Source organism: Colletotrichum scovillei (genome assembly GCF_011075155.1).
Source record: "Colletotrichum scovillei strain TJNH1 chromosome Unknown Contig00011, whole genome shotgun sequence".
In the NCBI taxonomy this organism is placed as follows: Eukaryota; Fungi; Ascomycota; class Sordariomycetes; order Glomerellales; family Glomerellaceae; genus Colletotrichum; species Colletotrichum scovillei.
In genome coordinates, this window is record NW_023336269.1 from 2,016,092 (window position 1) to 2,029,855 (window position 13,764).

General features: G+C 54.6%; 3 protein-coding genes across 3 annotated transcripts; 1 reads left to right on the forward strand and 2 right to left on the reverse strand.

The window, feature by feature from the left end:
• Positions 1–1,636: 1,636 nt before the first annotated feature.
• On the reverse strand, positions 1,637–6,367 carry HER10_EVM0012235 (beta-tubulin cofactor d). The gene is made up of 3 exons (XM_035481633.1): positions 6,005–6,367; positions 2,878–5,927; positions 1,637–2,759 (listed from the first exon to the last, which is right to left on the reverse strand). The coding sequence occupies exons 1-3, from the start codon at positions 6,164–6,166 to the stop codon at positions 1,943–1,945; spliced, it is 4,029 nt and encodes a 1,342-aa protein (XP_035327378.1). The 5' UTR covers positions 6,167–6,367; the 3' UTR covers positions 1,637–1,942.
• A 1,042-nt stretch (positions 6,368–7,409) lies between these two features.
• HER10_EVM0003342 (uncharacterized protein) lies at positions 7,410–9,014 on the forward strand (the record flags this gene model as incomplete). The annotated part of the gene is made up of 1 exon (XM_035473022.1): positions 7,410–9,014. The coding sequence occupies one exon, from the start codon at positions 7,410–7,412 to the stop codon at positions 9,012–9,014; it is 1,605 nt and encodes a 534-aa protein (XP_035326691.1).
• A 2,824-nt stretch (positions 9,015–11,838) lies between these two features.
• HER10_EVM0003597 (uncharacterized protein) lies at positions 11,839–12,696 on the reverse strand (the record flags this gene model as incomplete). Its single annotated transcript, XM_035473269.1, has 1 exon — positions 11,839–12,696. The coding sequence occupies one exon, from the start codon at positions 12,694–12,696 to the stop codon at positions 11,839–11,841; it is 858 nt and encodes a 285-aa protein (XP_035326714.1).
• Positions 12,697–13,764: the final 1,068 nt, after the last annotated feature.

Below are 13,764 nucleotides of genomic sequence, written 5' to 3' on the forward strand. Positions count from 1 at the left end.
CACAGCGTCGCTGCCACTTGCGTGTCGATGGCGTTAGCTAAAACGCGGCACAGGCTACCTCAATCTCCCAGCCTCTACGAATTACTGGCAAAAACAAATTCCCCGCGGGAATTTTATATCACCTAGGAGCGTGTCCGCTGTACCAGACATCCCATCATCTTGAGACATGAAAGGATCCGATCCCATCCTCCCGTACGCAGTAGACGCTCCCACGGCTCCTAGGCCGTGGTTGACTGGTACACACTGCTTCGAAGATGGCACGGTCACAACGGCCCGATTCCGCGCTCTGAACGATCCTCCAAAGTCCTAGGAGCCCCAGCCTCACTCTTCCATACCCAGTAGTTAGCAGTTGGCTACGGCTGTTGACTTTTTTTTTTGTCTGTGTGCCTGTGCACCTGTCTCTTATGATCTGCCTTCGGCATCTGATACTGGCGGCTTGCTCACTAGGCAGAATTACTCTACGCCTTATGGTTCTCACTAGCCGTGCGTTGTCATCCGATCGACAAAACGTCACCAACGTCTGTGTGTAAGACGTGTAGGTAGTACTTCTCTAGCTTACACGACAGTAATGGACATGAAGGGGGGGGAAGGGCACACTGGTTGTGAAACACCATTGTCGGCTTCGATTTGTTTTTTGTTGTTTTTTTTGCGGGATGCTTGGCTTACATTCGTAAACAGGAGGCACCTGACAATATATCGGCACTCACACTACTCCAGGACGTCGGAAACTCGGTCTCGGGTCTGGCTTATTCGCTCAAGGATTTTCTCCAACCCAAGGGCTTCAAAGCTAAAAGGGCTGTATACGTACAGTCCGAGATCAACCGACCATCGCGGCCTTCTGCACGAAGAGTTTGCGATTAGGTAGGGTGCCCTAGGGCCAACGGGGGGGTCTTGGCATTATTCAACAACATTTCTACTGGTTTTGTTTTCGGACCCAGCATCTCGTTTCCGCTGGATAGCGGAAGTTTAAAAAAACAAATCTGATCGACACAAGAATCAACCAAAAAAAGACCATACTAGTATTAAAAATTTTCTGCTTTTGCTGCCTCGCCGGGGGGGAACGAGACTGATTTCCATCGGTATTTTGTCGGTAGCGAAAACCCGGCCAGATGTCCGTCTAACCTCGGTGGCCGGCCGCCGCGAGCGAGCGAGAGATGGCTGATGGATGGATGGTCTCTACGCATTTAATAGCATTGAGGTGCTTTGATGAACCGCGTCTTGGCGCTTTTTTCGTCAAGTTCTCGGTCTCATAGAACCGAAGTCGAATACAGCCACTTCGAAAACCCCCATGAGTATTAAGAACGTAGTTGTACGTATCTGCCGTACCAGCAATGATGAGGGAATCATTTCGCCCATGTTGTACATTACACTGCATCAAAGTCGGTCATGGAAGATGAAGGGTTCGGCCCCCTCGACAGCGAGCTGTCTGTCTGCAACCCTTCCCCCCCGGAACTCTCACCTTCCTTGCCCGGTAACACACCGTCTGGGAGCGGGCAAATCATACCCGCCCTCCCCATCCCCCACTGGACCTCATGAAGGCGTGCTTTTGGGTAGGCTGTCAGCACGTGGTTGTCTGTGTCTGAGCTTCTACTTTTGAGTTCTATTCCGACTTGGTATTGTTTGTTTGAACATGATTGCCGGCCGAAAGGACAAAAGGTTCCCCCCAGGGATGAGCCGAACCTTGAAAATCCGAGCGGGAGCGGGAAGGGAAGGGAAGGGAAAGTTCTGTGACAGCTCGCCAATTACCCCCTTTTCCCGCACTCCTCTCCCGCGAAACTGTTGCAGTTCGGCAGATGAACCGCTTTCTTTTCGGAAAGAGAGAGAGAGACCGCGCTGACTAGAAAGGGTTGCGAATTGTAGTTGGGACGAAGAAAAGAACATCTCTTGTCACTGCGTCTCCGCGTAACCCAAACCAGACGGCTCATATTGGTATTATGCCAGACTACGCTGCCCGAGACAATGCAAACTGCTCCACGACGCGGTTGATGGAGGCTTTATCGGCTTTACTCCAGTCGACGCTCTTGAGCGACTCCCCGCCGCCATGCCCATGCTCATTATCCTGTTCCCCGAACAACTTCCACAGCTCGTCGACGACAAGGCTCCTCACCCTCGGCCAGGGATGAAACATCAACGCGCCGAGCCGCTTCCTGGCCTCTGAAATGCCGTCCCGTCTCTTACCCCGGAGTATCTCCTCCTCCTCCTCCTCCTCCTCCTCCTTTCCGAGGGCCTCCTTATCCACACGGGCATAGGCACACGCCTCGTCAAACCCAGCCACGCAGCCATACACCTTGATACAAGCCTCCAGCTTCCTCACGTTACCCGTCTTGTACCCCGCCTTTTGGACCTGCAGGCACAGGTGCCGCAGGTCGACCTCGCGACACTTTTGAAAGAGCCCGACGTGGCAGAGGAACGCCACGATCTCCAGCGTCGGCACCACCACGCGGTCTCCCTGTCCCTGGCCCGGCGTCTGCCTGGTCTTGACGTTGCTCACCAGCGCGACGCAGACGGCGTCCAGGTTCCGCGGCGACGCGGCGCAAAAGTCGGCCAGCGCCGCGCGGGAGGCGATGACCAGGTCCTCGTTGCCCGTGTCGGCCGACGTGACGTAGCCCGCCAGCAGCTCCGCCATCCAGGCCCCCGCGTCGGCCCGGGCCGGCTCCGCGATGGGCGGCTGCAGGCTGTTCTCTGTCGCGTAGAGGTTGAGGAGGGTTTGGAAGTAGGTTTTTGAGGAAAAGGTGAGCTTTGTAAAGGTTGTTGCAAAGCTAGTGTATGCGTGTTCTTTGTTAGTTGGGGGCCATTTTTTTTTTTTCCTCGCCGTTCATGAGACGACTGTCAAAGGTGATCAAGGGGGAAAGGGGTGGGGAGAGGGGTATTCCTTACCTAGGCTCAACAGTCAGAGCAAGGACCGCGTGCGCTTCAGTCCGTACGCGATCCAGCTTCTCGGCAGCTAGACGCAGCGTCCGAAGGAACAGCTTCGAGACCGCCGCGGGAAGCCATTCCATCTTGTGATCATTGTTTCCCCTGATGACAGAATGAGAGCCATCCACGCCAAGAGCCATAGTCCACAATGACCTAGTCGCCTTGAGCGCCTCCAACCTGACGTGCGATCCGACGTCGCCCCTCGCGTTCGTCGTGTAGTCGTTCAGGCCCTCCGCCAGCAGGTCGAGGAACACGAGCGCCTGGTCCCGCAGCAGACCGCTCTGCGAGAGGGCCTGCAGGATCGCCACGCGCGTGTCAATGTCGTTGTCGCCGGCCCACCGAGTGAGGATGGTGTCGCAAACGATGCTGCTGCTGCTGCCGCCGCCGCCGCCAAACGTAGTCGTGACTGGGTACGCCATCGTCAGCGCATAGAGCGTGCCCGTGTCGCTGGCCGCGCGCGACGTGGGCCGCTGCCGCACGGCGCCGGCCCATTCCGTGACGATGAGCGTGCGCTCTTTTGCGGGGGAGAAGACGAGGAGGACGAGCGCCGCTTCCGAGGCTGCGGCGACGGCCTCCTTTTCTGTGCGGGCGAGGCCTGCGCTGACGATGGGGGTAAAAGTTGAGACCAAGCTCGTTACACCGTCGGAGATTATGTTGGTCTCCTGGGCGTTGTCGATCGTCTTGACGGCATGGAGTAGATTTTCGGTGTTATCTGTTGAGACGACCCTGTAGCCTGGCTCTAGGTTTATGATTGAGCCTTTGGGAGATGAAGTAGCTTGTAGGATAGGGAATGACGAAGTGATTAAACGGCTGTACGCTTCGGCAACTAGCTCGGGTCGACGATACGTCGTTGTCTGGAATTCCTTGAAGAGCGCTTCCAGTTCGCGGACGATGCGGTGAGCGATCCCAGTGACGCTATCGACCGGCTTGCCGGCGAGCAGCTCAGGGAACTTATCCAGGACGGACGCGAGGCAGAGCACGAGACCGTGTCTTTCGTCAACTTGGCGCGTCTGGAGCGTACGTAGGCGTGCGAGCACCCTGTCGATGGACGCCGTGAACTGAGCAACGTCGTCGTTCCCAGACTCGCCAGACGGAGACGATGAAGGCCCGGCTCCGGCCTGCCGCGCGAGCTCCAGTGTGAGCGTACCAAACGACGCGCCAGCCACGCGCCGCGAGACGACATCGGCGTCGCCTATGCCTCGCCAGCCGAGCAGGCCGTCTAGAAGAGCGGCGCCGTACTGCGACGAAAGCTTGGTGGCGCTGAGCGCGACGTCGTGCACCGCGCGCGAGCGCAGGGCGACGGTGTGATAGTCTACAGCCTGCACGACCCAGATGCCCTTTTCGACGGTATCCGGGTGCCGACCAATGAGCTCCTGCAAGGCGGCCGAGGCGCCGCGGCGGATGTTGCCTGCCGGGTCGAGGGAGGCTGTCACGGTGAGTTCGGTGGCGAGGACTTGTAGAATGGAGACGTTGGATGCGGCGCGATGGTAGCTGCGTGCCGCGACGACGGCGGCGGTAGGGACGTCGAGGAGTTCCGGGGTTGTGTAGCGGCGGGCAAGGGCCCAGATGCCGAAGCAGGCTGCGTCGCGGACGTTTGTGCCGATGGAACCGCCCGAGGTGCTGCGTTTCTCAAACGAGAGGCCGAGGAGGAGGCCGTGGACGATGGCGGGGAGTTGAGATGCGGGTGGAGAGCGGCGGTAGAGGAGATGGGAGAGGGTGAGCATTAGGCCGTGCCATTCTAGGGGGTCGACGGCTGTGAGGTCGCGCGTGGTGGTGGCAGAAGAGGCTCCTTTGGGTGTTCCCGGGTCGCGCGTCCAAAAGACGTTGCGGTTGAGGGAGTCCAGAACGGCGTCAACAACTTGAGAGGCCATGTCCGGGTCGAGCTTGAGGGTGACGATGCTGAGGGCTTTAGAGGCGGCCAAGCGGACGGGGGTGTCGTTGTCGGCGAGGGATTCTAGGAGGTAACCTATGGACATTTCGACTAGTTCGTCGGTGCTCTGCTCATCTGACGGGGACCTGTTGCTGCGTAGGAGGAGGACGGTGACGGAGCGGATGACTTTGATAAGCATCTTGCGCGCTACGGCGACGGAACGGATGGCGGTCGAGACAGACGGGGTGGCCGTCGCCGTGGTCGTGGTGTTCTGGGCGTCTTCAGCGGAGGCGACTGCATGTGCGGTGAGGAAGATGGGCGAGAGGTAGGCGTCCATATCGGAGGTGTTTATGGACGAGCGGAGGACGCCGGCGAGAAAGGAGAGGACGCCGATGTAGAAGTAGGGCGGCTGCGGCGGTGTCGGTGTCGCGGCATCGGAAGATGATGAAGGTTTCAGGGAGGCGAGAGACCAGTGGACGAGGGCGGAGAGGACGCCTTGGGATTGCATGTCGCGGCGCATGGCGATGCGGACGAGCAGGGCGCGGGCGCCATCGCGCTCTTTGCCGGAAGTGGCGAGGTACTTGATAGCGAGGGGTAGAATGCGGACGGTGATTCCGGGAAGGTCATCGGGCCAATCGAAGTCTGGGATCGTGGGGAGGGTGAGGTCCGGGTCGGCGGAGGAGATGGTTGAGAGGTCAAAAGGGGCGAGGAGGAGGTGTGAGAGCCATAGGAGGACGAGGTAGCGCTCTTCCCAGAACCATTGTGCTGTGGCACCCGATGAGGATGTCGCCGCTGCGGAGGATGACTGGGGCGAAGAAAGGGGGTTGAGCGCAGGGCGTGCGGTTGACGAGGCGCGCTCTGAGGCTTCAAGGGCCGAGAGAAGGGGCTCGATGTGGCGGGACTCGACGTTGAGGAAGCGAACGATGACCTTTTCGCCGCGGATCTTGGTGAAGGTGTAGATGATTTTGGCGATGGCGAGGTTCAAGGGTTCCAGGAGCTGTGACCGGGTTGAAGCTGATGGCCGGGCCCGGACCCTGGGGCGGGTGTTGAGGTGCTCTAGATACGTTGACGCCAGGAGTGGGAGCCATTCTGGGAGATGAGGATCCAGTAGCTGAGGCAGTTCTTGGAATGGGTCAAGTAGCTACAAGACGTGTCAGTACTATGTGTTGAATGTGTTTTGATGTAGAGAAATATGAGATTGAGTGCAGGGGTATCTACGTTTGAAGTCAGACGTGAGGTCTCTGACACCCTGACGCGGGCGCGGAGGGTCTTGCCATCAGGCTTGCGAAGGAAGAGCGGAAGCGAGCGAGAGAACTCTGCAATGAGCTCTGATGAGGCCTTTTGCAACTTGATGTCGCTATCGTCTTCGTGGGCGTCCATGTTGGCTGACCGCCGGTGGTCGAAATATGTTGAGAGGTTCGTAGATGATTGGCCAGGCTTTCATTCCATGTCTTGTAACGGGTGAGATGCCCGTAGATCCCAGGATGCTGAGTTCAAGACTTTGATCTTAACTCCAGCGGTGGGATTCCTGTTTCGATCTTCAGTTTATCTGAGTGAGGAACGTTACGCACCAGACTTTGGATGAGAAATTGATCTGATGAATGAGTGAGGTTGAAGATGTGGATACCTCGAATTCAGGCAGTCAAGTTGACACAGTGCCGGTCACTTATGTACCCACGTCATACACACTGTACATAACCGGGAATTGTTCCCTCTCAACTGCAACGTCCAGTTCCATTGCTCTTGGTGCTTCTTCCTTATCCCATCGTCAATTCAACTACCATTAATAACAGCTTCTATTCAGGACCACCTTTTGCACTTGATTGTGACAATTCTCCAGTCAGACTACCCTTGCCATACTATTTGCATCCAATCCCTAGCGTCTCTTGCGAATTCACGACAGACTCAGCGGGTAAAGAGGCGGTCTGCGTACATGGTGTCCGTCGACACCTGTGTTTGATCCGAGACAAAAAGCATTCTGCCAGATATCTGAAAACAAATATAGCCATATCGCACAATGAATCAAGAATCAAATCAATCGTCTACCGCAAATGGATCTACGAAACGAAGCATACAATTCGACGACAACCCACCCCCAAAACACCGCCAGCTCCATCATCCAACCCTCATCCACTCGAATGACACTGTTCCCTGCACCGCGTGCAAAAATGCTTTCAGCAAAGACGCAGTCAAGGCAGATGACTTCCGTCGCAGACGGCGCAATCAGCATCACGAGTCATCCGAACATCTCGCCGAGGCAGTCGAAAGAGGATGCTATTTTTGTAAACGCTTTGCGCGTCACTCTACGGACCCGAGCATTTCGACTGTGCTGAACGAGGATCTCATTCTTCATCCGAGACCCGATCCCGTGAGACTGTTCTTCGCCAGTTCTGAATGGCATACGGGACGCGCGTGGAGAGAGGATGATCTGGATGACTTGGTTTGTTTCAATCTCCTCAAGCGTAGCCCCGGTGAGTTACACTAACACGATTGGAATCCAGTACGGGGACTCGGAGCTCGGTAGCTTACTCCTGGTGCTACTAGAATGACTGATGAGATAGTAGACGACGAGCCACCTGCGCGGTTGAGCCCACGTATGGACTCGCAAGAAATCTTTGGGACGATGATCAAGTGGCTCAACGACTGTGTTCGAAACCACCCCGAATGCAGAGTCTTCTACAGCCATTCGACTTGGCTACCTTCAAGGCTAATTGATGTTGGAGATCCCGGCAGTTCCTCGTGGAGGATCATCACCCCCGAGTTGCATAAGACTCCTCCCAATTATAGAGGCTACCTCACGCTGAGTCACCGCTGGGGCTCTTCGCCGTTCGTACAGCTCACATCGGACACACTTCCAGGGTTTCGAAATTACACAACTATCGATCATCTTCCCAAGACTTTCCGCGATGCAATTGCTTTGGCTCATCACTTCAATGTTCGCCACATCTGGATCGACTCGCTATGCATCCTTCAAGATAGCCCATTAGACTGGAAGAGAGAGTCTTCCAGAATGGACGATGTCTACTCCAATTCCACCTGCAACATCATTGCGGCACACTCCGAGGGGCCCGACGGTGGGCTCTTTAGGGTGAGAGACCCATCCGTCTTGGAATCGTTTGTAGTTTACTCAGAGAGGACGGATATCCCGTCTGGCGAATACACCGTCTGGGATCACACGTCCATCCTGAACGATTACAACAGAGCTCCGCTGTACAAACGCGGTTGGGTCTTCCAAGAGCGCTTACTGCCAAAAAGGAGTCTTCATTTCGGGAAAGACCAAGTCTTCTGGAAATGTAGACGGGGCCTTGCCTGTGAGAGCTTGCCCGGCGGCATACCGGTGGCACCAGACAACGACGTGGTCGAGCGTGAGAAAGGCGTCGCCCGAATTCGCAAAATGCGGCCCCAAGACGAAGAGGATTCACCAGAGGATGACAAAACGTTTGCAACTGTCTGGGAGCACCTGGTTGAGGAGTACTCGGGCTGTAGCTTGACCTACGAAAAGGACAAGCTCGCGGCCTTGAATGGAATGACAGGCATCTTTTCTGTTGCCTCTTTGAGTCGATGTATTTCCGGTATCTGGAACACACACATCGCCCGACAAATCTGCTGGAGCTTGAACCCTGCCGCGGAAAAGAAGTCTCGACCTGCTCATCCCGCGCCATCTTGGTCCTGGGCTTCCGTGCAAGGCCAGGTCTCGTTCAAGGCCATCGTGAATAGCGATGAGAGCATCTTGTATCTTGCGCGTCATTTCTACCATAGCGCCCACAGCGATACTCCCGCAGGACGCCACATACCACTCGGAGGCTATGTCGGCATGCGCGGCAGCGTTTATACTCTCCACATGTTGGACATGTCCAACGACGGGGTTTCACTGAGCCTTGATGGAAGGTCCGAGCGACTGGACTACAACCCTTTCGTCTTTGACTTTTCTCGGGATGATTTATGTCCCATGGAGGTGGTCATCTTACCACTGATGTGTACCAGGGAACCTCCCGTCAACGCAAAGGGCGTCGAGATTGCCGGCCTGATATTGCATCCTTTGGGTCACATCGTCGAAGACTACGGAGACAAGGTGTTTCGAAGGTCCTATAGGTACGAACGTGTGGGGTTCTTCAATTTCAGGCCATATGACGGGAAAGGACAACAATTGCTCTACGGGTCACCGTTCACTGAGGCAGAGAAAATCAAAGGCCCATACAACAGCAATCACCGTATACTTTTAGAGTAGCCCCTCTTTGGTAATGATAACAGGCCATCAACATCTGCGATTTACGAGTGTATATGATCTTATCTATAGAGCTTAAGTCTAAGTAAGAAAAACTCTTCTTTTAGTTTATAAATATTACGAGTTTATGTAAGCTACAATCGAGCCTATGGTACTCTAGTTATATTCCGCCGTAGGTAGCGCGAGATCTCTCCTCTGGTGGGGTGCTAGATAACACTGTCCATTCAAAGATGCTAGAGTATAAAGGGAGGTTTACAGAAGAAGCGATGGCTTATCGGGGGGTCTTAGACGATAGTTTACCGATTATATCTTTATAATAGTAGAGTTTTAGGGATAGATTATTTTAAGTAGCTTACCTCGAGTAAAAGTTTTTAGGCTAGATAAGGAGATGAGGACGGAGACGCTTGAGTCGTTTGGGATTATGAAGGAGATTGAAGAGTATATTAGCCACGGGCTATGAAGCAATCAGATGTGTGGCTCACTGCTCCGAGTTACGCTCCGTACATAGTATCCTGAAAGTTCTACCCCGGGGAAGACTTTGCTAGAATCATAGCACAGCTCAGATTCATAGGATAAGAGAAAATCTATGGAGAGATTAGAGACTACGTAAAGTTCGAGTCAAACACGAGCTGGTCAAAACTTCCCAGCCAGTCGATGCTAATATCCAGTCGTTCATCATCCATTCGTTCATCATCCAAGTAGATTTGAAGAGCGATTGTGTGCCGAAGATGCGTTACTAGTTTGATGTGAACAGATCATGATCATGGTTGATCCAAACTATATCACATCTTACTCAATATACTATACTTGGTTTATTTATACCACCCGCAACCCTACTAGACACCATGGTGTGTACCACAATCGAGAAACAACGCTGGCAGACCCTCCCTCTTCTCTAAAACGTCAGGTGACGATGGAGATGAATCGAGTATTGAGATTCTGTCAACTACTGTCATACACGTTCTAGGAGCTCTTAAACCGGATTGTGGTCTCGGTGGTCATTCTCGTTCGTTGCTGGGCGTCGCTAGAAGACCATGAGCATGGAAAGATTGGGGAAGTCGTGGACGAGACACTCTGTGAGCTGGACATCAAGTAAATCACACAGTATCGAAGGAAGAAGCTTCAATCAGCAGCCAGTGGCTATTCACATTGTTTTGACACCCGAAAACGCATCAACATCTTCCATCGCTAGCCAACACGGAGGTATTGGCTTGCAACCGTTTCCCCTTGCTGCTGCAGCAAACTTGTGATACAGGCTGTAGATGTCAAGTCCCATGCATGCATCATCTGGCAGGTTATAAACCGAATACATGAGGATAGTTCAAAGGCTCAGAGCCGACCAATGAGCAATGTTTGGTTCTACAACGATCGTCTTCAGGCATCATCACCAACTCCATCACCATCTCCTGTCCCTTTCGTGTTTGTCAGCCAACCATAAGGAAGCGGGCAAGATTCACTAAGAAAAGAATTTGGGCGTCCATGGAAACATGCTCAGTCCCGGGGCGTCGACATCAGCGTGACATCAACGTCTCCCCAAAACTTGTCTCGAAAATTCTCCGTGATTCCTGCGCATCAAGAAGGGCGGGAAGCAAAGCAAGGGTCCCGCCTTTTTTTCTCTTGTTATTTTACCCCTCTTCCCCATTTTCCTGCGACACGATACAATAACATACAACGACCATGCATTAGCATGAACCTATTGATCCCAAGTTTCCCAACTGGTTCCAATCGGAGGTTTTTTCTTCCACCAAGACATGAAGGGGATAGGAGGACCGATGAACGGTGAGCCGTTGAACAGGAACCTACCCGCAACCCAAACCCCGGCCAAAGTATTCCCACGCCTTCTCTTCGTGGCCATGGTAAGGAAAAGAGAAACTCTGTAGCACGGCGAGCATGCTCGCCGTGTACCTGCCAGCCGTCTTTTCGGGATGCTTGTCCCGCTGTGCTGCTTTTACCCCTCCCTCAATCTCACCAGAAACTGGGACGAACATGGACAAGGGACGGCCGAGTGCGTGTGCGATATCGAATAGCCGCACTTATATCAAATCATCGTCGTCGTCATGCTCACCCTCCCTCCCGTAGAAAGTCATGTACAAGTCATTCATGTTCTTTGATATGCTTGCAAGCGGAACAGGAAAAAAACCGTATACTGTGTGGTACAAGTACAGTCGATCTATATCATAAGCAGATCCCATATGTCCCATAATTCAGACATCCTTCCCCCATAACTCCCGGTAAACCTGCTTCTCTTTATATTCCCGAAAGCGGATACCTCTGTCCCCAGTATTCCTGTTGGTCGTCTTATCGTTTCTGTGTGTGTATATATATAAACCTGTTGCCATTGTTGCCTTGTCATTCGTGTGTTTTCCCACCCCCCTCTTGTTCGTTACCATTTCCCACCTTATCATCATTCATGTTTGTTTTCTTGGCGTTTCTAAGTCATCATCGTTTCGCCACGACTTCGTCCATTTCCCTCCTCTTGAAACTCCAGTAATTTCCTCACTGGTCATCAAAGATGCGTTACTCAGCTCGACCGTTCGTTTCGTCATTGACATCAAGTGTCAGGTAAAGAAAGAGATGTGAAAAGGAACGTAACACCGACTTCAGTGGCCAGGAATCAGCGACAAGTTCGAATCGTACGCCGAGCGCAGTCCGTTGTCCAATAGAGTGGACGTTTTCCCATCATGTCGCTCCCGAGCCGAGGTGACGAATGGAATGGGCGCTGGGAGGGGGAGAAGAAGAGAAGGGAAACCCGATGAGAGTGAGAGCAAAGAAAGAAAGAATGAAGAAAAGAGAGAGTCCATGTCGGACAGAACGGGAGAGACGGGCGTCAAAAGTCCTCATCCATCAAACACCGATACCAGAAGAAGGCACAGCACGCAAACACCCAGAGGGCACGCATGCTATGCCCGCCCGCGATCTGCGCCATATCGATTTGTCCATGAGGATGGCCCGCCCTGGCTCTCGCTGCCGCCTCCTCCCGCCTCCGCTCCTCGTCCGCGAACCTCACACGACCATACGGATCCTGCGATGGGGCGTACGTCGGTGGCGGATGCCGCACTTGCTGCTGCGAGGGCTGCCGCTTCACAAACTCCTCGGTCCCGGCGACGGCCGTGGCGTCCGTCCCCGCCGTGTTAGCGGTGCCCGCGGTGCCCGCCGTCCCCGGCGCCTGCGGCGTCACCATCTCCATCATGGGGATACGCCGCGGCTGTTGCGCCGTGTATGGGGTCGGCGTCGGTTGACGTGGTAGCGGCGGTGGGTGCGTTGGTGGTGCTGCTGCCCCTCCATCTCCGGCGCCAGTTGGAACCGAGCCTCGGGCCCCTCCTCCCCCGCCCCCGCCTCCTCCTCCTCCGTCTGATGAGGAAGAATAGGACGAATAGTTGGAATAGATGGAAAAGGAGCTACGGTGAGGGTGTTGTCGACCAAGGACGCCAGAGCTTGCTCGGACACTGGCTCGTTCGCTGTTGCGGACTCGTCCGTTGTAGTTGAACTCCCGAACAGGGCGCTCGCCGCCGTTGTTGAGGGTCGTCGACTCGGCTGCTCCTACTCCTTGCGCAAGACCTCCCAGTCCTGTTACGCCTAGCGGTCGTTGCTGTCGCTGCTGCTGCTGTTGCACCTCCTGCACCTGTTGGTTATGTTGCTTCTGCAGCTCCTGAAGCTCCTGCAGCTGCAGAGCCGGACGCTCCATTTCCGGCGGGGAGTATACTTTGGAGGATAACATCATTGATGGGGGTATATGTGATCCAAGGGGAGAAGGAGGAATAAGGTCGCCGCAGGCCTTTGTCAAAGGACAGCTATTGGCGACTTACCCTTTTCTTTGATAGGGTAGGGTAAACGCGTACGTTGGGCCGCAAAGGTCAAAGTGACGTCGAAGGGGGGATGGAGGGGGGAAGCGAATCTGTATCAAACAACCGAACTGGAGCCTCTACTGACTCGGCACCAGATGACGCTCAGGGCAGGATGCACTCAACGTCCAGCTTTCTCCGACGAGGTATGACGAGCACGATGCATCTCGCACTTGCGCGTATGTATGCGGAGGCCCCGGATAATCATGGGCGGGGGGACTTCTTCGTTGTCGAACTCCAGAGAACGATAGACGAACCGGCGAAGACGGAGTGTTTGGTGACAACGCATACACGCGGGGGTTGGTGAAAGTAAAGGTAGGGCTGGTGATGGTGGCTAACACGACCGAAGCTCCCGTCGAAAGTGTGAACGACGTGCCCGCGCATACCGAACCCATCTTCACCCGTCCCCATCCAGCCACTCCCGCCTTTCCGTCCATACTTTCTTCTGCCTCCCCCTCTGCTGAGCCTCACTTGGGACGCTGGTTGGGCGGGCGGTGCACGGTGAAGCATTGAGACAGCCCCCCTTCCCCCCCTCCTCTCTAACCTTTGAACGAAACCCCCAGATTGACTTTGGACTTGCTTGGCTCAAGCTTTACCCTCGCAGCCTTGGCCCGCGGTTCTGAGGCGGGATTATGTTTCTTGCGGTCTCCTCGACTTGCCCCTCCCTCCCACCATCCAAGGCGTGTAAAAGGGGCGGCTGAGCATTACCCGTACGTCATTGGGATGAATAAGAAAGACGGGAAGAAAGGCAAGGACCGTAAGGTGAAGAGTCTTGGAGTCCAAGTGGCATCCCAAGGGTCCGAGGGTCCCAGCTGGTTTGCACGCAGCGTAGCGTCCATTGTCTCAATGATACCATTCATAGTTTGACGTGCCGTTTCTCGGCTGCGTCTACGGTAGGTCCAGGGAGGGAG

Coding starts and splice junctions, on each gene's coding strand:
- HER10_EVM0012235 (XM_035481633.1), bottom strand. CDS start 6,166: ATGGACGCCCACGAAGACGATAGCGACATCAAGTTGCAAAAGGCCTCA. Junction 5,928..6,004: donor CCTCACGTCTGACTTCAAAC/GTAGATACCCCT, acceptor CACGTCTTGTAG/CTACTTGACCCATTCCAAGA. Junction 2,760..2,877: donor GCTCTGACTGTTGAGCCTAG/GTAAGGAATACC, acceptor CGCATACACTAG/CTTTGCAACAACCTTTACAA.